The sequence below is a fragment of the Gorilla gorilla genome, chromosome 10, assembly GCF_029281585.2.
Source record: "Gorilla gorilla gorilla isolate KB3781 chromosome 10, NHGRI_mGorGor1-v2.1_pri, whole genome shotgun sequence".
Lineage (NCBI taxonomy): Eukaryota > Metazoa > Chordata > Mammalia > Primates > Hominidae > Gorilla > Gorilla gorilla.
This window is the reverse complement of record NC_073234.2, coordinates 117,525,980-117,547,534: the sequence shown is the minus strand read 5'-3', so window position 1 is coordinate 117,547,534 and position 21,555 is coordinate 117,525,980. Positions and strand designations below refer to the sequence as shown.

General features: G+C 36.1%; 1 protein-coding gene across 2 annotated transcripts in view; it reads left to right on the top strand.

Moving 5' to 3' along the window:
• The window catches only part of NUP37 (nucleoporin 37), a 45,900-nt gene that overhangs the window by 2,587 nt on the left and 21,758 nt on the right, over positions 1-21,555 (top strand). For both annotated transcript variants that reach the window (XM_004053773.4, XM_055358809.2), the window contains exons 3-5: positions 5,473-5,597; positions 16,607-16,679; positions 18,502-18,596. In XM_004053773.4, the coding sequence (XP_004053821.1) occupies positions 5,473-5,597; positions 16,607-16,679; positions 18,502-18,596 (293 nt within the window). The remainder of the gene's footprint in view (positions 1-5,472; positions 5,598-16,606; positions 16,680-18,501; positions 18,597-21,555) is intronic.

The following is a 21,555-nucleotide window of genomic DNA, read 5'->3' as shown; positions in this document are numbered from 1 at the left end:
ATTCCAGGAGGGCATCTGACAACATTGTAATCCATATGTATGTTTTAGTTGTCATTGATATGAGCAGTGGTAACACTCTCAGGTTTAATCACCAAAGTAAGATTGCTTTGTGGTGAACATAAACCATGTTTTCCCAGAGGAAAGCTAGTTTTACGTGTAAGAGAGACTTGGAACAATGAAGGTTCAGCCCTCAGGACTATCTGGTTAATCCTTTGTCTATCAGAGTATTATTATTATTTTTATTTTTTTTTTTTGAGACAGAGTTTTGCTTGGTCGCCCAGGCTGGAGGTCAACCTTGGCTCACTATAACCTTCATCTCCCGGGTTCAGTTGATTCTCCTGCCTCAGCCTCCCAAGTAGCTGGGATTACAGGCATGCACCACCACACCCAGCTAATTTTTGTATTTTTAGTAGGGGGTTTCATGATGTTGGCCAGACTGGTCTCGAACTCCTGACCTCAAGTCATTTGCCCACCTCGGGTTCCCAAGTGCTGGGATTACAGGTGTGAGCCACCCTGCCTGGCCTAGCAGAATATTATTAATAGAACTGTATTTCTCAAATTATAATGAGCGCGGTAATTTGGAAGTGTCCAATTTTCAAAGATTTAAAATAACTATCACTAAAGTGATAGTTATTATAAATGTTATTTCCTCCTTTACTGAGAAGGCAATTCTGTTTTTGTTTTGTTTTGTTTTGAGACGGAGTCTCGCTCTGTCACCCAGGCTGGAGTGCAGTGGTGCGATCTCTGCTCACTGCAACCTCTGCCTCCCGAGGTCAAGCAATTATCCTGCCTCAGCCTCCTGAGTAGCTGGGATTACAGGCACTTGCCACCATGCCCAGCTAACTTTTTTGTATTTTTAGTAGAAACGGGGTTTCACCATGTTGGTCAGGCTGGTCTTGAACTGACCTCATGATCCGCCCGCCTCAGCCTCCCAAAGTGCTGGGATTACAGGCGTGAGCCACCACGCCCTGCGGCAATTCTGTATCTTACAGTATTCTGACATCAAAAATGCAATTTGGCATTTTATAGCACAATAAGTATATAAAGCTTTACAGATTGGAATATAGTCATATTTAAGAGGAAGTATGAATTAAAAGTTTCAGTTTGTTGCTGTCTGAGTAGAATATGACAGCTCCTAGCCTATTTCGTACTGTCTGTTTGGGTGGGAGTAGAAATTAATAGCTTTTAGACTAAATATGACCCTAGCCTGACTTACATGGACATGGTTTAGGATCATAAAAAGTCATATGATTAAGACAATGTTACATACTTGAAAAAGACTGAGGAAAAACCATTTCTCTAATGCAAGCCACCAATGCACAAAAGAGTAAAGCAGCCTCCTACAGGTAAAACTAATTTTTACTTCATTACTTTTAAAATTAATAACAACATAGAATTGTATTCGCAAACACTGAAAAATGTTTATCTCATTTATGATTAAGAAATGTTGAGGGAGAAAGTCAGTGGAGAACAAATTAGGAAAAGAGAGGCAAAGATGAGAGAGGGAGAAGATGGGAGAAAGAAGGAAAATGACAACATGAGAAAAAAGAACTAGTATAAACATTTGTGTTCTGTTATAGTTTATGGTCACATGTATTGTCTCAGTTACCCTCATACCTGTGAGATTAGCAATGTAGGTCTAGTGCCCAAATTACTAAGGAAAAAATTAGATTTTTATTAATTTGGACAATAGTAAACACAAATTATATTCTGCACCAGACATTGGAAATACAATTAAGTAAGTCCATTTCAAAATAAATTATTGCTTTTCTGTGAAGTTATTTTTTATCTAGCTAAACACTGTTAAACATCATTACTATTCTGTTGTCCTAGAACCTTCAAGTTCCATTGCACCCAGTTTCATGCCTCTTGTCTTGAGAGAAAACTAAGTAAAGGTAAATTAAGTGGAAAGATTTCCACATTCCTGACAGAAAGATAATCCTTATTTTAAGGCTGTTTAGAAAACGTTGTAGATATAGTGAATTTGAATTTCAACAAAGCATTTTTCAGAATCTCATGCTGTCCCTTTAATTATGATGGACATATGAGCTTCTGAATGATAGTACTGTTAACTGGTGTCGTGTATTTGTCAAATTTTCATTAAGTGCATACTGGGTGCCAAGACATGAAAAAAGCAAGGACCATATCCTTAAGGAAATATTTAAATATAAAGCAGTGCAATAAGAAAACTGCTATAAAAACCTTTGTTAAAGGGCAGAGGAGCATGAACATATATGCTTGCCTAAATCAACGTTCTCATCCAAGTTCTACTAGAGGCCTCAATTCACTAATGAAGACCCCTTGAATAGACTTAGAAATCTGGTATGTATTTTACACTTTTTAAAGTGTACACGTATCAAATAGAACTAGCCACATTTCATGTGCTTCATAAGGTCCTGTGTGGCTAGTGGCCACCATATCAGACAGCACAGTTCTCTCTGCATCTTCCTCTGTAAATCGACAGTAATCTTTAATATAATAATAATACTCTGTAGTTCTCAGCAGTATATTATGATTCAGAGAAGATAATGTATTTTAATACAAATTTCAGGATAGTATCTAAATGTTTAAAACTGTGAAAGAGGTATTAGACTCAATGGTAAATGGATTTTATGTTATTTGTCATCTCTTTTTGAATGGACAGAGTTGTTGCTTATAATGCTTTCAGGCTGAGGCTGAATCTGCTGCTTAGTGTGTCTTCACCTAGAGGAGATCAACTATGGCCAGATATTTGCCATCATTAAGTTAGACTGACTTGGTGTGGTTCCAGAGATGGAACGTGGAATAATGAGTAGAATTTACATGGAAACAGATTTTGGCTTCACGTTAAGAACTCTTCTAATAATTAGAGCTATCCCCCAGTTGAATAAACTTCCCAAAGAAATAGCTAGTTCCATGTCACTGGAAGTGTTCAGAGAGGGGTTGTGTAAACTCTTTTTTTCAGACGCTCTCCTAGGGATTCAAGCATTGGGGGGAAAGAATTGAACTAGAGAAACTTCACAGTCTTGACTAACTGAAATTCTGTATTTGGCCTTAAATGGGTGTGGTCGGAGGGCCTGCCAGTTTCAAACCCTTATAATAGCACTTCCATCAACCTGGCTTTGCCCCAACCTCAAATATGCCGAAACCTTGTATAATCATTTGTATTATAGCAAGTTTTCCAAAGTATCTTAATTTCCTGCCTATACAATTCTGCTTATACCCCAAACTAAATCCAAAATAGCATTTGTCTCTGCCTATACCACACACACACACTGGCCTTTTAGTTGGCTCAGTGGCAAACAGTGCTGCCAGGAAAAAAGGTTTCACTGGTAAAACAAAAAGCCCAGGCTATACAGTCCCTGAGATTTCTTTATCCCCATGACCACCCAGTAATTCCATATGTGATTTGGGTAACAAATTAAAGGACTTGATTGTCAACAATATTGTTACAGTAGCAAGATGATGTGTATTTACATGTAAAAACTTCATTTTTAGGAGACTGATTTGTCAAGTTTGGAAAAATAGATGTAATCCAAACTGTGAAGTCAGCTATGATTAGGCTCCTAAACTTATTTTAAAATTGTTTAGTGGTTGCTGTCTTGGCATATCTGGCTGTTAGCTATACAACTATTATACACACAAATTACAATGTAGTAAAATTTGACAGTGTTTTTCTTTCCTTGATAAGTGTATTTCTTTTCTTTCATTTATGGAAAAACCTTTTGCTGTTAACTCTTAAGTTCACCTGAAATTTGAAGTTATTTTCAAAGGGTATCTGAATTATGCAGAGAAAGATGTGTAGTATATTTGTGAAATGACTTTACTGGGATCCCATAGGCTATCCTGGAAAAATCAGTATATCTACTTGGATTTCATTCGAGTATATATTATAAAACTTTGCATTTAGATTCTGGGTGAATGGAATTCTTAGATCAGGCCTTCAAGTAATTCCTATCAATATAGACATATGTATTTCATTAAATATCAAGTTTCACCTGCTGGATTTTTTCCCTGATACTTTATAATCCCATACACTTTTATAAAAAATAACTGTAGTTAGCACAGAAGATTCCTTGGACAAATTTGTCGCGAAAATTTGGCCTTCTTTAGTCTCAGACCCAGTTCAGGTATTGATTTAAATAACAGAAGGATGATTTACTTATTTTTAAAACTGCAAAATTTTTTTATCATTTTTTTTCTTTTTTACCTTTCCTATGGTGCTGAGCAGTATTTTAATGCTTATAAAAAATGTGTTATCCATAAAGGCATAAAGAATAATAAGATGGATCCCTGTATACCTGCTGCTTAGTTTAAGAAAAGGAACATTAGCAATTCTTTTGAGGCCCCCTAAGTATCCTTCCCTTACTCATGGTAGGTATTTTGCATGGCAGAATTTTCTTTTTGTCTGTCTGTTTTTTCCTGCTTTCCCCTTAATTGGGCCCTGGATCTATGCAGAAATCTCTGATCTGGCATCCTTCCTTGTGCAGTCACTAGGATTTGTCTCTTCTCTCTTGCAAACTGAAGCTTTAAATCATTGCATGTGGGCAGATACCCTTATAACAGCTGCATACCTTGGTAGTCGTTTGCTTGTCTGTATTTGAATTTTTGCAATGTTGTAATGGGAGAACTTTTCAGGTTATTGTCTCCATTGCGAGCGACAGATGGCTTGACTTTTAAAGTTGATTTTTTTTCTCACCTTCCCATGAGGATAAACTGAAATCATTTTAGTAGGGCTGAACTGGATAAATAAGCCAACTTTATTAAGCATTTATTCCCAGAATCAAATATCTAAAACTAAATTAGCCAGATTATTTATTACATATTCACTATTCACAAACAATAATAGTTAAGATGAATTATTTGTAGCATCTTACATATAATGCCACATGTAACACTACATGAAAATCATTGACACTGATTATAAAGACTTTGAGGTCTTTATAAGGTCCCAAAGTATTTTCCATGTAGTGAGAATGTTCAGTGTATTTTTTTAATATTGTCAGTAGATAATCCGGTTCTGGTAATTCATTTACCTAGAATATCTTGATTCTTTAGAGCATTCCATTTTCTTTGTTCTCTTTTTTTATAATGTAGACACAGGTCTCACTGTGTTGCCCAGTCTGGTCTCAGACTCCAGAGCTCAAGCAATCCTTCCACCTCAGCCCCGTAAAGTGTTGGGATTATAGACGTGAGCCAACACGCCTGACCAAGCAGTCCATTTTCATTGAACTTATTATGAAATGCCTCCTAAGATAAAGTAGAACATGTTTACCATTTGTTTCTAGTTGCCTTAGAGAGTTATTTTGTGAGGCTTAGACAACTTTGTATTTTTTTTTAATTCAGTGAACTAGTTAAATCTTAATATGTAATTTGCTTTTGAACTTTTCAAAAGCATAAACATAACCTCCTGATAAATTCATTATAATGAAATACAGAATATTATATTGTTTGTTCTCATTACTTAGTAAAACATTTACTGTGTATGCTTAGGAAGAAGAAGCAGACGTTGAAGGCATTCAGTATAAAACACTTCGAACATTTCACCATGGAGTCAGGGTCGATGGCATAGCTTGGAGCCCAGAGACTAGACTTGATTCATTGCCTCCAGTAATCAAGTAAGTTTAACAGTACCAAATGCATTCCTTACTAATGTACTTTGATTGTGTTACATGATTTGAAGTCTGATCATGGATACTTTTTTCTCCATTTCCATTTTCCACAATCCAAGATATTAGATATTTTGATATTTGCTACTACTTAATAATTTAGGCTTATCATCTGAATTTGTGATTTAAATGTACAGCCATGACTATGATGCCTTGACCATGTGTTTGAGCCAAACTACAAAACCTTTTACGTGAGATTCATCTGAATCAAGGTCTTTACAGATTGTTCACTGAATTTACAACTTTATTGAAAGTATAACTCTTAAAATAACTAAATTTGGTTGAGACATTAATGAGCTTTCCTTCCCCACACATAGGCCAAGATCACATTGTCTTGTCCAACAGTATATAAATCTGTAAGTTCTGGTCCTTGGACTTCAGTTTTTGTGAAAGTGTTTAAAAGGAATGATGGTTTTCTGAGAAAAAAATCCTAGCAATGCCTGCTGAAGCCCTCTTTACAGGGGCAAGAATATGTTAGGTTATTTAAGATCTGTTACAAAACACTAGCCTTGCCTCCTACAAATGTCAAATCTAAAAGATGTGTCTTCTTTTAGTAGACAGTACTTAGGAACTAAAAGTTATCAACTATTAAGCTAACTTCGTTTTTTTTAAATTAAGGGATAATTTAGATACTCTGAAATTCTCAGCTCTTAAGGGTATAGTTTGATCAGTTTTGATAAATACATATATTTGTACAACACACACCCTATTCATGCACTGTTTCTGTCACCCAAGAAAGTTTCGTCATATTTCTTCCCAGTTAATCATTGTACCCAACTCCCTGCAGAAGCAACCATTGATCTGATTTCTATTACCAGGAATCAGTTTTACCTATTCTAGAACTTCATATAAGTGGGATCATACAGAATGTCTTTTGTGTCTGGCTTGTTTTTGCAATTTTTCCACATTGTTATGTATACCAGTGCTTTTTAAGTAGTACTCCATTGCAGTGTATCAATAGACCATAGTCTGTTTATTCATTCTTCTATAAATAGGTACCAATACAGTTTCCAGGCTTTAGTTATTATTTTTTGCTGAATACTACTTTGGGTGGTTATATGATTTAATTTATCTTAGGAGTAGAATTGCTGAGTCACAGGGTAGATGTATGTTTAACATTTTAAGAAAATGCCAGTTTCTAAAGTGGTTCTACCATTTTGTCTTTTCCCCAATAATCTAAGGGTGGTCTTCCTACTCTCCAACACTCATTCATTCATTTTGAGACAAGGTCTGGCTCTATTGCCCAGGCTGGAGTACAGTGGCACCATCTCCACTCACTGCAATCTCTGCTTCCCAGGCTCAAGCCATCTTCCCACCTCAGCCTCCTCCTGAGTAGCTGGGACTATAGGCGCCCATCATCATGCCTGGCTAATTTTGGTATTTTTTGTAGGGACAGGGATTTGCCTGTTGCCCAGGCTGGCCTCAAACTCCTGAGCTCAGGCAATCCATGTGCCTTGGCCTCCCAAACTGCTGGGATGACAGCATGAGCCACCATACCTGGCCTATTCTCCAATATTTGCTATTGTCAATCTTTCTTTTTTTTTTTTTTTTTTTTTTTTTTTTTGTGGTACATGGTCTCACTCTATCTCCCAGGCTGACAGCCAGACCCATAATCACAGCTTACTGCAGCCTCAACCTCCCTGGGCTCAGCCTCAACCCTCCCTCTCACCTCAGCCTCCCAAGTAGCTGGAACTACAGGCATGCACCACCACTCCCGGCTAATTTTTTGTATTTTTTGCAGTGATGGGGTTTCGCCATGTTGCCCAGGCTGGTCTCGAGCACCCAGGCTCGAGCAATTCACCCACCTTGACCTCCCAAAGTGTTAGGATTACAGGCGTGGGCCACTGTGCCCAGCCTGTCTTTTTAATTTTAGCCATTCTGGTTGATGCCACAATGACATTTCCATGATGAGCGATAATGCTGATGCTTTTTTGGTGTATTTGTTTCTTCTATTAGAAATCTTTGTGTGATTTCTTATAGGTTGTGAAGATGTTGCATGTTTTTTCCTAGAAGCCTTTACCGATATTTAGCTAACTTAATTGAATAATCTACACAATAGCTTTTGTCAGCATACGTAATGTCATTGCCAACAGCTGGTGTGCTGTTGATTTCCTTTTATGTTAAAAGAAAGTGGTCACAATATCTAGACCTAAACAAGAACAAGTCTCTTTGATTCTTTAAATTTTTAAAGCTGTGGAAACAGTCTTCTTCCCTTGGTTTAAGTTTTGTGATACCTCTTTAATCTACATATTCAGCTGTTGTATTCTATGCTTTCCTTGTTGCTTAGTACTTGTTTTCCTGTCCTCTTTTTAGTGAATTTGCTGTGTTTCATCATTTCTGGTTGGTGTTTTTGTTTGGTTGGATTTTTCTTACTTTTTGGTAAACTGTCTCAAGTCCTTTTTGGAACTATACAAATATCAGTAACAAATTCAAAAGACATTAGCAGGCCATTAGTTTTAGACTATTTTTAGAGCAACCTGAAGGCACAATCTTGTTTTCAAATAAATTATTTTTATTATAAAATAATAAATCCTTAATAAAATTTAGAAAACACAGAAAATAAGGAGAAGAATGCCACCTATACTCCCAATACCCTTTTCATTTTTGTACATAATTGTACATAATTGTGATTATACTATAGTAACTCTCTATACTTTCTTTACTTTGCTTTTTTATAGTATTCTAAAATAAATAGTAGTCTATCACCATGACTAATGTATAACTCAGCATCTCTCTTATCATCATTAATTTTTATCTTACATTTAGAAATCCTTCATGATGGCTTATCATTAGCATGTAGTTGCCTTAAATTCTCTTTCTCCCTGCCTTTCTACTCTTTCCATCCCTACTTGCTTTTCTTGCATAGTGGCTAGAGAATTCATTGTTCATGTTATTTCAGTTCTCTGAGGTTTTCTGGTTCAATTAAAGAAGGACTTAAATATCCCTGAAACAGCAAGGATTCAAAGAAAAGTGGGGCAACACAAGGCTGGCCATAAAGTTTTCTAGGTTTGTTTGTTTGGTTTTATTTAGATCCCAGTAAGATTATTAATTTTCTTTTTAAGTAAGTATTATTTGATTACTGTAACTCCTCTGTTTGCTGACATTTTTACTGAACTTGGCTTCATTTTGCTATTAATACCTCTTTACAAACTCTTTTAGTTGGGATGTTTCTTTTAACAACTTCCAAAATAGCTTTTATCTGTTTTAGAGATGACATTTTGAACAAAGTTTTGTGATTTCATTATGCTATAACTGAGGAAATCCGTAGGAGACCCTCAACATGAGTGATATTATTGTGGCAAATTTGTCTAGAGTTTCCTATGAGCAAAGAAATAATGAATTCCCAAAATAATAATTGGACAAATTCAAAGGAGAAGAATTAGGTAGAATAAGCTTTGTTTTACAGTTTTTCTTACCCTTTATTTGCATGTATAAAATATAACATACGTGTTTAAACACACATAGAGTATGAGGGTTCTCTAGAGGGACAGAACTAATAGGATAGATGTATATATGAAGGGGAGTTTATTAAGGAGTATTGACTCACACGATCACAAGATGAAGTCCCACAATAAGGCATCTGCAAGCTGAGGAGCAAGGCAGCCAGTCTGAGTCCCAAAACCTCACAAGTAGGAAAGCCAACATTGCAGCCTTCAATCTGTGGCCTAAGGCCCAAGAGCCCCTGACAAACCACTGGTGTAAGCCTAAGAGTCCAGAAGCTGAAGAACTTGAGTCTGATGTTCAATGGCAGGAAGCATCCAACACAGGAGAAAGATGAAAGCTGGAAGACTCAGCAAGTCATCTCCTTCCACCTCCATCTGTCTGTTTTTCCTAGTTGTGCTGGCAGCCAGTTGGATCGTGCCCACCCACATTATGGGTGTGTCTTCCTGAGGGTGGGTCTTCCCCTCCCACTCCACTGACTCAGATGTTAATCTCTTGACACCCAGATACACCCAGAAACACCCAGATACACCCAGAACCAGTACTTTGTATCCTTCAATCCAAGCAAGTTGACACTTAATATTAACCATCACAGAGTATATATGTGCATTTTAACATGTTTATTATAAAGTAAACATTCATGTAATCACAGAAGTCAAGAGATAGGACATTGCTAGCACTTGAGGCTGCCAGTGTGCCCCTCTCCAGTCAGCCTTCTTCCTTCCCCTTAAAGGCTATCAGTTTCATGTTTATTAGGATAATCATCTCCTTGCTTTTTTTTTGTAGTTTTATCAGTTATTGATGCATCCTTAAGCAATATAGCTTAATTTTGCCTGCTTATGAACTTTCTTATGAATATAATAATACTATATGTATTTTTTTGTCCTGCTTTGTTCACTTCACATTATATATATGAGATTCATCCATGTTTCTACTTGTAGATCTAGTTATTTATTACTATGTAGTGTTTCATTGTGAGTCTATTACAGTTTATGCATTCTATTAATACTATATTTGCAGTTTGGGGTTATGAATGTGCTGTTTGAGCATTACTGTGTGTATATATCATAATGTCCATGTGCACACTTGGACCACCCTTAACATACTTGAAACATTTTCCCCTAACAGCCGACACGTATTTCTTCAGTGTTTCTTAGGCCTTTTCTTTCGCCTCCTTTTCCCCTTTTTTTCCCTTGTCTTGTCCACTTGTGAAAGAAGTGTGAAGAATGGTTGGGGAGATAGACTGACAAGACAACCAAAGGGAAGCTGACTAGCCTAGACAGGGGATGTTGAACTAAATTGGGCAAAGTTCTGATATCAAAACTTGGGCATTAGCAACCTATCATACCATGTGTGTGCCAAATGCAGCATAGGAGGGCATTTTTTTTTTTTAACGTGTTGCCATTGTTACCTAAACACAAGGGGTTGGTCCAGGCCCTGTTGCCTACCACACAGAAAGCCAGTGACTAAGACAACAAGTATTGCAAGGGAAGAAGGCTTTATTCAGGTGCTGCAGCTGAGGAGACAGGAGATACGTCTCAAATCCATCTCACTAACCCACTAAAATTAGGGGTTTATATAGCAGGGAAGAAATGTAACTACATGTGGAAAGACAGGAATTGTGGGGTGTAAGGAACCAATCATGACAAACGAGGGGTCTGGTGCCTCATTGTGCAGATGCAATGATCTGGTAAGTTTTAGTTCCTTTATACTATCTGGGAGGCCTGAAGGTCAGTTTCCTGAGAAAGGAACTCAGAGGAGACAAATACAAGTTTTCAGGCTTTAAGATCAGGAGAGTCAATCTCTGTAATTATCTCCAAACCATGAACATTAGTTCTGTGGGGAAGTTGGGCCAGTTTCACCATCAGGACCACGAAGTGGACCTGGTTGGGTTTTGGCTTTCCGTGGTTTTTTTTGCTTTTTGCCAGACCTGTAATGTCCTAAATCAAAGCACCTATTTTTATAATTCATTGTTAATTAAATATAGGTATTTGTTAGGTTAAATGAAAGTAATGATAAGAGTGTACATTTGCATTTTAAAATGAGATTGATAGAGTGCTTTCATTTATTGATACAAAGGGCATTAGAAGTAAACTAATCCAGTCTCCTTTACTTTATTGAGGAGGAAACTGAGCCCTGAGTTGTTAAATGTTATCTTAAAGTTGCATAGCTAAGAAGTAGTAAAGGCACCACTAGGCTGACTTGGTTAATCAAATGAAAATGTTGTTAAAATATGGCACATTTTTAGGGGATAACTTGACACTCAACATCTGTTAAGCAATTTAATGAAACAGTCATATATTTGTATACTATTTATGATGGAGTATTTATTTCCCACTGTTGCCATAACAAACCACCACAAACATGATGACTTAAAACAACAACAGAAATTTATTATCACAGTTGTGGAGGCACATATTCAAAATCAAGTTATCAGTGGGGTTGGTTTATTAGGCTCTGAGGGAGAATCCATTCCATGCCTGTTTTCTAGATTCTGATGGTAGCCAGGAGTCCTTGACTTTCTTTGCCTTGTTGATGCATCACTTCAATCTCTTACCCTTCATATCTCCTTCTCTGTGTTTATCCTTTTTTGTGTTTCATTCATTGTTAAATTTTGGGCCCACCCTAGATCCAGGATGATCATCTTAGTATCCTTTAATTTAATCATGTTTGCAAAACCCTATTTTCAAATAAGGCAGCACTCATAGTTACCAGGGGTTAGCACATAGACTTATCTTTTTGAGGACACTTTTTTTTTTTTTTTGAGAGGGAGTCTCGCTCTGTCACCCAGGCTGGAGTGCATTGGCGTGATTTCAGCTCACTGCAACCTCCACCTCCCAGGTTCAAGTGATTCTCCCTGCCTCAGCCTCCCGAGTAGCTGGGATTATAGGTGCACATCACCATGCCCAGCTAATTATTGTGTTTTTAGTAGAGATGGGATTTCGCCGTGTTGACCAGGCTGGTCTCAAACTGACCTCAAGTGATCCACCCACCTTGGCCGCCGGAAGTGCTAGGATTACAGGCGGGAGCCACTGTGCCTGGCGTGAGGACACTTTTCAACCTGCTAAAGATGACACGGAATTCTTCTTGTTGTTGAGACAGGGTTTCGCTCCTGTCACCCAGACTGGAGTGCAATGGCGTGATATCAGCTCACTACAACCTCCGCCTCCCAGGCTTGAGAGATTTTCCTACCTCAGTCTCCCAAGTGGCTGGGACTACAGGCACTCGCCACTGCACCCAGCTAATTTTTGTATTTTTTTTTTTTGTAGAGATGGGGTTTTGCCATGTTACCCATGCTGGTCTGGAACGCCTGGGCTCAAGTAGTCTGCCCACTTTGGCCTCCCAAAGTGCTGGAATTACAGGCATGAGCCACTGCACCCGGCCATGGCATTCTTGTGCAATGTATAAATATATAGAGGTGCAAAATAAATGCTAATGTAGTGCACAGTATCCCCTTTCATATAAACCCTCACTAGACAACCAAAGAAGCCAAAGACTAAAAACTACAAAAACATTGCAGAAAGAAATTAAAGACACAAATAAATAGAAAGACAGCCTGTGTTCATGGATTGAAAGATTTCATAGTGTTAAAGTGTCTGTGCTACCCAAAGCTCTACAAATTCAATGACATCCTTATCAATCTCTGTGGCACTTTTTACAGAAACAGAAAAGCTATCCTAAAATTCAGATGGAATCTCAAAGGACCCCAAATGACCAAAACAATCTTGAGAAAGCTGAAGTTCTCACAGTTCTTTATTTCAAATCGTATCGCAATGCTATACAGTAATCAAAACAGTATGGTACTGGCATAAAGATAAATATGTAGACCAATGGAACAGAGTGGAAAACTTAGGAAAAATACCTTCACATAGCCGTCAAATGATCTTTGACAAAGGTTCCAAGGCTACACAATGGGGAAAAGGATAGTCTGTTCAACAAATGGTGTTCAATAAACTGTGTATCATGCAGAATGATAAAATTGGACTTTACACAAATGAGCTCAAAACGGGACCTAAACATAAGACCTGAAACTATAAAACTCCTGGAAGAAAATATCTGGGAGAAGCTTTATGACACCAGATTTGGCAGTTTTTTCTTAGTTTTGATAACAAAAGCACAGGCAACAAAAGCAAAAATAGACAAATGAGACTAAATCAAACTTTAAAACTAGTACATGGCAAGGGAAGTCAACAGAGTCAAAAGGCAACCCATAGAATGGGGGAAAATATTTGCAAGCCATATACCTAACAAGGGATTAATATCCAGAATGTATACAAAAAACTTGTACAACTCAACCACAACAAAATAAATGATCCAAATTAAAAATGATTCAAAAAGACTTAAATGAACATTTCTCCAAAGAAGGTATATGAATGGCCAACAGGCATATGAAAAGATGTTCAACATCCCTAATCATTAAAGAAATACAAATCAAAACCACATGAGAGGTTACCTCACATGTTAGGATTGCCACTACTAGAAAAGCAGAAAATAACAAATGTTGACCCAGGATGTGGAGAAATTGAAACTCTTCTGTACTGTTGGTCAGTATGTAGCAATGGTGCAGCTGCTATGAAAAACATTCCAAAGGTTCCTCAGAAAGTTAAAAATAGAATTACCTAACTTCCGGTATTATTTTGAATATAAGTGGCAAAAATGGGCATCCTTGTCTTGTTCCTAATCTTAAAAGAGAGACCACCATCTTCTCACCATTAAGAATGATGTTACCTGTGGGCTCGTCATAGATGGCCTTTATTGTGGTGCAGAACATTTTGTCTATACCTAATTTGTTGAGTTTTTATCAAGAAATAATGTTGTATTTAGTCAAATTCTTTTTCTGCATCTTTTGAGATGATGTGGTTTTTGTCTTTCATTCTGTTAATAAAGTGAACCACATATATTTATTTGCATATGTTGAACATTGTTGCATCCCAGAGATAAGTCCCACTTGATCATGGTGAATGATCTTTTTAATGTACTCTTGAATACAGTTTGCTAGTATTTTGTCAACATAGTACTTGAAGTCCTAGCCAGAGCAATTAGATATGAAAAAGAATTAAAACGCATCCAAATAGGAAAGGAAGAAGTTAAATTGTCTGTTTCCTGATACATGATCTTATATATAGAAAAGCTAAAGACTCCACCAAAAAACTGTTAGAACTGATGAGTGAATTCAGTAAGGTTGCATGATACAAATCAACATTCAAAAATCAGTAACCTTTCTAATATACTAACAATGAACTATCTGAAAAAGAAATTAAGGTAATATGATTTACAAAAGCATCAAAATATCTTGGGAATAAATTTAACTGAGGAGGTAAAAGATCTTTACACAGAAACGATAAAACATTGATGAAAGACATTGAACTCGGCACAAATAATTGGAAAGATATCCTGTGTTTATGGATTGGATCAATTAATATTGTTAAAATGTTCTTACTCCTCAAAGCAATCCACAGATTCAATGCAATGCCTATCTATCAAAACTCCAATGTCATTCTTCACAGAAATAGAAAAATCAATTAAAAAATTTATATGAAATTATAAAACACCCCAGATAGCCAAAGCAATTTTGAGCAAAAAAGAACAAACCCGGAGGCATCACACTACCTGATTTCAAAATAAAAGCTATGGTATTCAAGACAGCATGGTACTAACATAAAAAGAGATACTTTGACCAATAGAATAAGATAGAGAGCCCAGAAATAAATTCATGCATTTATGGTCAATCGATTATTTACAAAGGTGCCAAGAACATAAAATGAAGAAAGGACAGTGTCTTCAATGAATGGTGTTGCAAAACTGTATTTACACATGCAAAAGAATGAAATTGAACCGTTATTTCACCCCATATGCAGAATCAACTGAAATTGGATTAAAGACTTAAACTTAAGACCTTAAACTGTAAAATGGCTAGAAGAAAACAGAAAAAGCTTCACAACATTAATCTCCACAACAGTGAATTTTTTGGATCTGACCCTAAAAGCACAGGAAACAAAAGCAAAACTAGACAAGTGGAATTGTATTAAACTAAAGAGCTGCACAGTAAAGGAAACAACAGAGTGAAGATGCAACCTACAGATTGGTGAGAAAATATTTGCAAATCATACATCTTGATAAGGGGCTAATATCAACAATATGTAGGGAACTCAAATTACTCAATCACAAGAAAACAGTTATATTTTATAATGGGCAAAGAACCTGAGTAGACATTTCTTGAAAGAAGACATGCTTTATTCCACTACAACTTTAATTTTGCCTCTGAGAAGACCTTGGACAAAGAATCATTCCCTGGTGGCTTTGATCTGTTTTCTCTAACAACTCTTGACAAATTACTGGAAAGGGGTGTAGTAGCAAAGGTCTACCAACACATCAGGGTCTGTGGATTAAGAGCCTTTAGTTGAGAAAAAATGGCTCTCTGTACTCAAACTAAAGAATAAATTTAGATCTGTGTATGATACTCTTTCTACCAAAGAATTGAAAATAAACTTTGTTTTTCAGTATATAAATATAATTTATATTTTTTTCTCAGCCATTGTCTCACATCCTGAGAATCTAGAAAATTTAGGATTAAAGATAAACTAGTTTAAAAAGTAGTTGTTGGCCGGGCGCAGTGGCTCATGCCTGTAATCCCAGCACTTTGGGAGGCCAAGGTGGGCGGATCATCTGAGGTCAGGAGTTCGAGACCAGCCTGGCCAACATGGTGAAACCCTGTCTCTACTAAAAATACAAAAATTAGCCATGTGTGGTGGTGGGCGCCTGTAATCCCAGCTACTTGGGAGGCTGAGGTAGGAGAATCGTTTGAACCTGGGAGGTGGAGGCTGCAGTGGTATGAAATCATACCACTGCACTCCAGCCTGGGCAACAAAGCAAGTCTGTCTCAAAGGAAAAAAAAAGGAGTGTTTGCTGCTTAGGTTTTGTTTTTTAATTTAATAATCCATTGGTTACTGAAAAACATGTTTTAAATGTTTAAAGTATAAATAATACTCCAGCCTTTAGTAGGTATAAATATATCAGCTTTTATAGTTATAAGAATAGTATCTTACTTCATCTGATTTATTTGGAGGAATAGAAAAAACTAAGGATTATGGATAACAGAAGAGGGCAAAGACTAAGGTAGATGTATAACAATATTTTTAATATGTCTTGGTGACCTGGCTAAAATGAAGATACTTTTTAAAATCCATCCTTTTATGCTTTTAAGAAAACGTTTAAAATTAAATTCAAGTGCTGATTTAGTGTAAAATTCTATACTTTTATTACTGAAGAAGCACATCCAAAATAGACTAACCTTTTGTGTGTTCTCAAAATAAAATAATATGACTCCTACTTTCTGTGATGGCTGTATAATACTTTTTACAGTAGAGCCACAACGTTCTTCTTTCCCCCTCCATAAAAAGCATGATTATGAGTTATGATAAAAGCTTCAGTGACCTGAAGGGAAGGATGGGGGGGAGGGGGAGACCTTTCACTTACAAAGGCTAAAAATTGTTATATTTTTGTTTTTTTGCTTCCAGATTTTGTACTTCAGCTGCTGATATGAAAATCAGATTATTTACTTCAGATCTTCAGGATAAAAATGAATATAAGGTATGTTGACAACCATATAAATCTTTAGAGCTTATTTTAAAACGTGTTTGTTTTTTGCTTTTTTAATTGGATTTATTCCAATTTAAAATGGATTTTTATGGTCATCATTAAAGTATATAATTTAGGGTCTCATTTACTCTACTATAGGGTATAATAACTAGCTTACTATATTACTAAGAACTAAGTTCTTAATGACTGCAGATTATAAATCTGATATCTCTTGTTAAATTGAAATATTAGGTAGGAACAACAAATAAGAACTAGAAATTTACAGTTGAATATAGTAGGAGTATAATAGACATGACCATTCATAGAGTAAGAGTTGAACTTCATGGGAACAAGTGATCAGTACAGCATAGCACAGGCAGAATTCCAGAGTGGTTAAGAGCACAGACACAGAAGCCAGATTCCTTGCATTTAAACCCCAGTATTATTACTTAGTCGTGGTGTGACCTTGGTTAAGTAACCTAATCTCTTTGTGCTAATATCCTTACCTGTAAAATGTGGGTAATCATAGCAGCTGCCTTATAGGATTATGAGCATTGACTGAGCAAATTCATATAAAACGCTTAGAATAATGTTGATACATAGTAAATGCCGTATGTGTGTTTTCTGTTACTATAATAATAACCCTCAGATTGGGTCGAAATTGCATCATGTTTTCTTTTAAGAATGGTATTGCCTTCTTGGCTTTCTAATAAGCCAAAATATGAATATTGTTATAAAACAAAGATAAATTACAAACCTTTCCAATCATTTAGAAAATAGTAAAAATTATGCTGTAAGCTATTTACAGTGGGCTTAATGTACTGTATGGATTGGTTAATTTAAGGCTGTAACAGAAATAACCAAGTATATAAATGGCACATAAAATTTTGACCTATCCAAAGTTAATATGCTAGTTATAATACACATTAAACATTTACTGTTAATTTAGTTTGTCTTGTAGACTGTGACAGAAGCTTTGGAGAATGATTTGGAGGACCTGGGTTTGTTAAAGTTGCTCAGGAATGTTTGACCCAAATCTTTTTGTTTTTTGTTTTTTTTTTAATATTACATTTCTACATAGTGAGCAGTACTATATAGAACTGCTTTAATAACCTCAGAACTGAGATCAAATTTGAGTTTTTGGAAAGAAGGAAGGGTAGAAAGAATGATAACCATTAAAGTAATTATCTGACAGGCCTATTTAGGATTTCAACTATGAAGATTTAGACAGATTGAACTTTATCTGCTCACACAGTCCTCCACTGTGCAACTTCTCATTTGTTGCTTCTGTGTCGAGATTTTTTGTGTTGGTGATGACTATGGGCTTATAACAACTAGCTGTCTTCACTGCTAGCAGTCACATTGAGCATGTAAATGAAGGCATTAGATGGTGAAGTCCATCCTGTGTGTGTTTGTTTAGTAGTGAGTATGTAGAACAGCAGATGTAAAAAGCCTAGAGGTACCCTACCTCAGTACCCCTAAAAAGTTTTCTAGCTCTAATTTTTATTTAGGCTTTGTATAATAAGTGAGAAAGGAGGTGATATGAGGACAGGTACAATAAAAATGTGTGTGTGTGTGTTTTTGTAAGAAATGCATACTAGAAAAGAAAGACTAAGCTAATAGTGTGTTGAATGATCAATTTTTTTCCCAAGATAAACCTTCTAGAAAAGTGGGTGTATAAATCATGCTTTAAAAATAGCGGATTGCTTAAGAAATATTTGTAGAAAAACAGGCAGTGAAAGCTTTTAAGGCAGTGAAGCAAAAATATTATGTAGGAATATTGTAGGTTATTTTTCTGTTTTCTTGCTAAGCTTTCTGTTTCTCTTTCTGTCAGGTTTTAGAGGGCCATACCGATTTCATTAATGGTTTGGTGTTTGATCCCAAAGAAGGCCAAGAAATTGCAAGTGTGAGTGACGATCACACCTGCAGGTATGTTGCTTATGTTATAACCACATTTTTAAATTGCCATTTTAATGAGAATTACATTTTTAAAATGAGAAAAAAATGTGACTTTTACATAAATTCTATAGAGTGTTGTAAAAGAAGCATACCTTATTTGAACTGTAGGTATGGCACAAACATGAGTTTCAAAACCAGTGAGATAGTCCTCATCACCATTAATGAAAACTTCCTTGCCTCCCATGGGTGTCTTTTATCTCTTATTTCAGATTTTCACATTTATGAAATCCAAATCTATATTGGACTGGGCACAGTGCCACACGCCTATAATCTCAGCTCTTTGGGAGGCCAAGGTGGGCAGATCACCTGAGGTCAGGAGTTAATGACCAGCCTGACCAACATGGCGAAACTCCATTTCTACTAAACATACAAAAATTAGCCAGGCACGGTAGTGCACACTTGTGATTCCAGCTACTCGGGGGACTGAGGCAAGGGAATCGCTTGAACCTGGGAGGCTGAGGTTGCAGTGAGTCAAGCTTGTGCCACTGCACTCCAGCCTGGGTGACATAGCGACACTCCATCTCAAAAAAAAAAAAAACACAAACATATTGGATCAAATTCTTCAATATTGGACAAGATGAGTAGGAGTAAAATGCAGTTGTCAAGTTACTTTACAGATGCTGTATGATAAGTTTGTGTGTAATAATGAACTATGACTCTCATCTGCTACATAAGATTGATGGAAAATTTAGTGTTTTGATAAATTCAGAGGTTTCTGCATAAGGTTTTCTTTAGATACATTTAACTATTATGTTCTTCTACCTCACCCCCTAATTTAGAACGGATGAGGTAGCTATAACATTTTAATAGTGCGTAAAGCTGGAGAATATCACAAATAAAGAACAAGATGAAAAGGAAGAATAGCAGGTGGAAATAATCTGAGGAGTCAGGAGTGAAATGAGTGCATCAGTCATTGGAAGGGTGTCAGTTGCTTCATTTGCTTTAACAATACTGTGAGGGAGAGAAAAACTGCTGCTCTGCTGTTTTACATAATGTTTCATAAAACTATGCCAAAATCCTTAGTATTTATTAGTACTTATGTACATATAAAACTATTAAATATGTATGACTTCACATTAGAAGTAAAGCTGCTAGCTACTTTTTAAATTTTTAATCTTCTTAATATAGCTCATCTTTTTAAAGTGATAGAGTCATAGGCCATTATTCTTTATGTACTGTCTGTTAAAATTTTCATGTCAGAGATATGAAAGATTTACATGACATTAAGATTCTAGGGCCCCAGGTACTACAAAACCAAGTTTGTATAGTGACCTGAAGAGTAAATGGAATCGTTTTAAGGTAAAAATTCGGTCACTGGAAATAAATAATGGCATTTCAGCTCTTTAAAACATAGATTTTCCTAATCACAAGCATTTGGAATAATGAAACCTGCAAAGGGGAAAAGTGAGTGTCTTTGCAAGCCAAGGAATGGCCTCTGAATAGTGAACGAAAGCCGGAGAGACCTAGGATCACACTCAGTAGTCTATGTTTTTGTTTGTTTTCTTATGACTCCGAGATTTTTTTTGTAAACTAGCAAAATTCTCTAAAAATTTAGGGGACTGACATAGGGTTGCTAACTTTTTATTTTGTCAAATATAAGACTTTTAAGTTTACTGCCTTCTACCACTATCATTTTGTAAAAGAAAGGACATTATTACTCTAAAAAGTAGGAAAGGAATAACTAAAGAGTAAGTCTTTTAGTTTAAATAAATTTAATTTTTTAAAAACCTCACTACATTGCCTCTAAGTTTCTCATTTTGCCAGACTGGTTGTTGATATTATTGTTCAACAAATATTTGCTTTCTTTTCACCTTCCCATGAAAGGAGATTTTCCCATCTAATTAGCCCTAGCTTTGTGAATTGTTTAGGCCAATGTAGCATTAACAGGTGTGACACAGCAGAAGCTTCAAATGTTTTGCCTGGCTTGACTTGACCTCCTGTGCTCTGTCATTTGCTATGAGATGAGCATGTCCTAGATAGCTACTGATCCCAGAATGAGAAACACATGGAGCAGATATGGACCCATATGGCATTATGGAAACAGAGCTTCCCATAGACCCATGTGCAAGAAATTTATGCTTATTTCTGTAAACCACCGAGATTTTCGGGTTGATGCACAACATCAAACTAGGAGTATTTTTAGAATTTACAGCTTAGTTCACCAATCAAAAATAAACAACTCTGATTGGTTATTAAAGCCAAACCTCTTAGGCCAAAACATAAGCAATATAGGTAAGATTTTTTTAAAAACAGAACGTATATAAAAACAAGTTTAAAATGAGAAAGAGTAGATAGTATCATACACTCTCATAGCAAGGAAAGAAGGAATTCTAAGAGGACATATGTGATATTGTAAGATTCTTACAATATCACATATATATTCTTACATTATCACATATGTGACAAGAGAGTATATCATATGAGCAGTTCTACAATATGTATTCTGTACTGTAAAGAGCAGACCCAGTGCTTACTTAAGAAAATTTAAAATAACCTCAATATTTTGATCTATGCATATTTTGTGATGTGTGACTTTGACATTTCCAAGAAAGACACTGTATTATAATCAGCTAGCAGAATTTTGCCCTAGGAACACTATTTTAAAACAATCTGTGACCTGAATAGTTTCATGAAATGTATGTGTTGTATTGAAAATTGCCAAATTCTGAATCAAACAGAATAGAGAGTCGTACTGTGAACAAAGGTACCTCTGATAATACAAAATGTTATTATGGAAGATGATAGATTACATTTTATCTAAGACTCCATCTAGTTTTACTATTCTGTGATCTGTGCAAGTTTATAAGAAAATTGGGTTCTCATTAAAGTTGGTCTTTATCAGTTCCAACACTGCCTTTCTAACAAACATTTTATAATGCCTCACCACACCTTTTTAAATGAAACTCACAGAAAATGTAGCCTTCCAAAT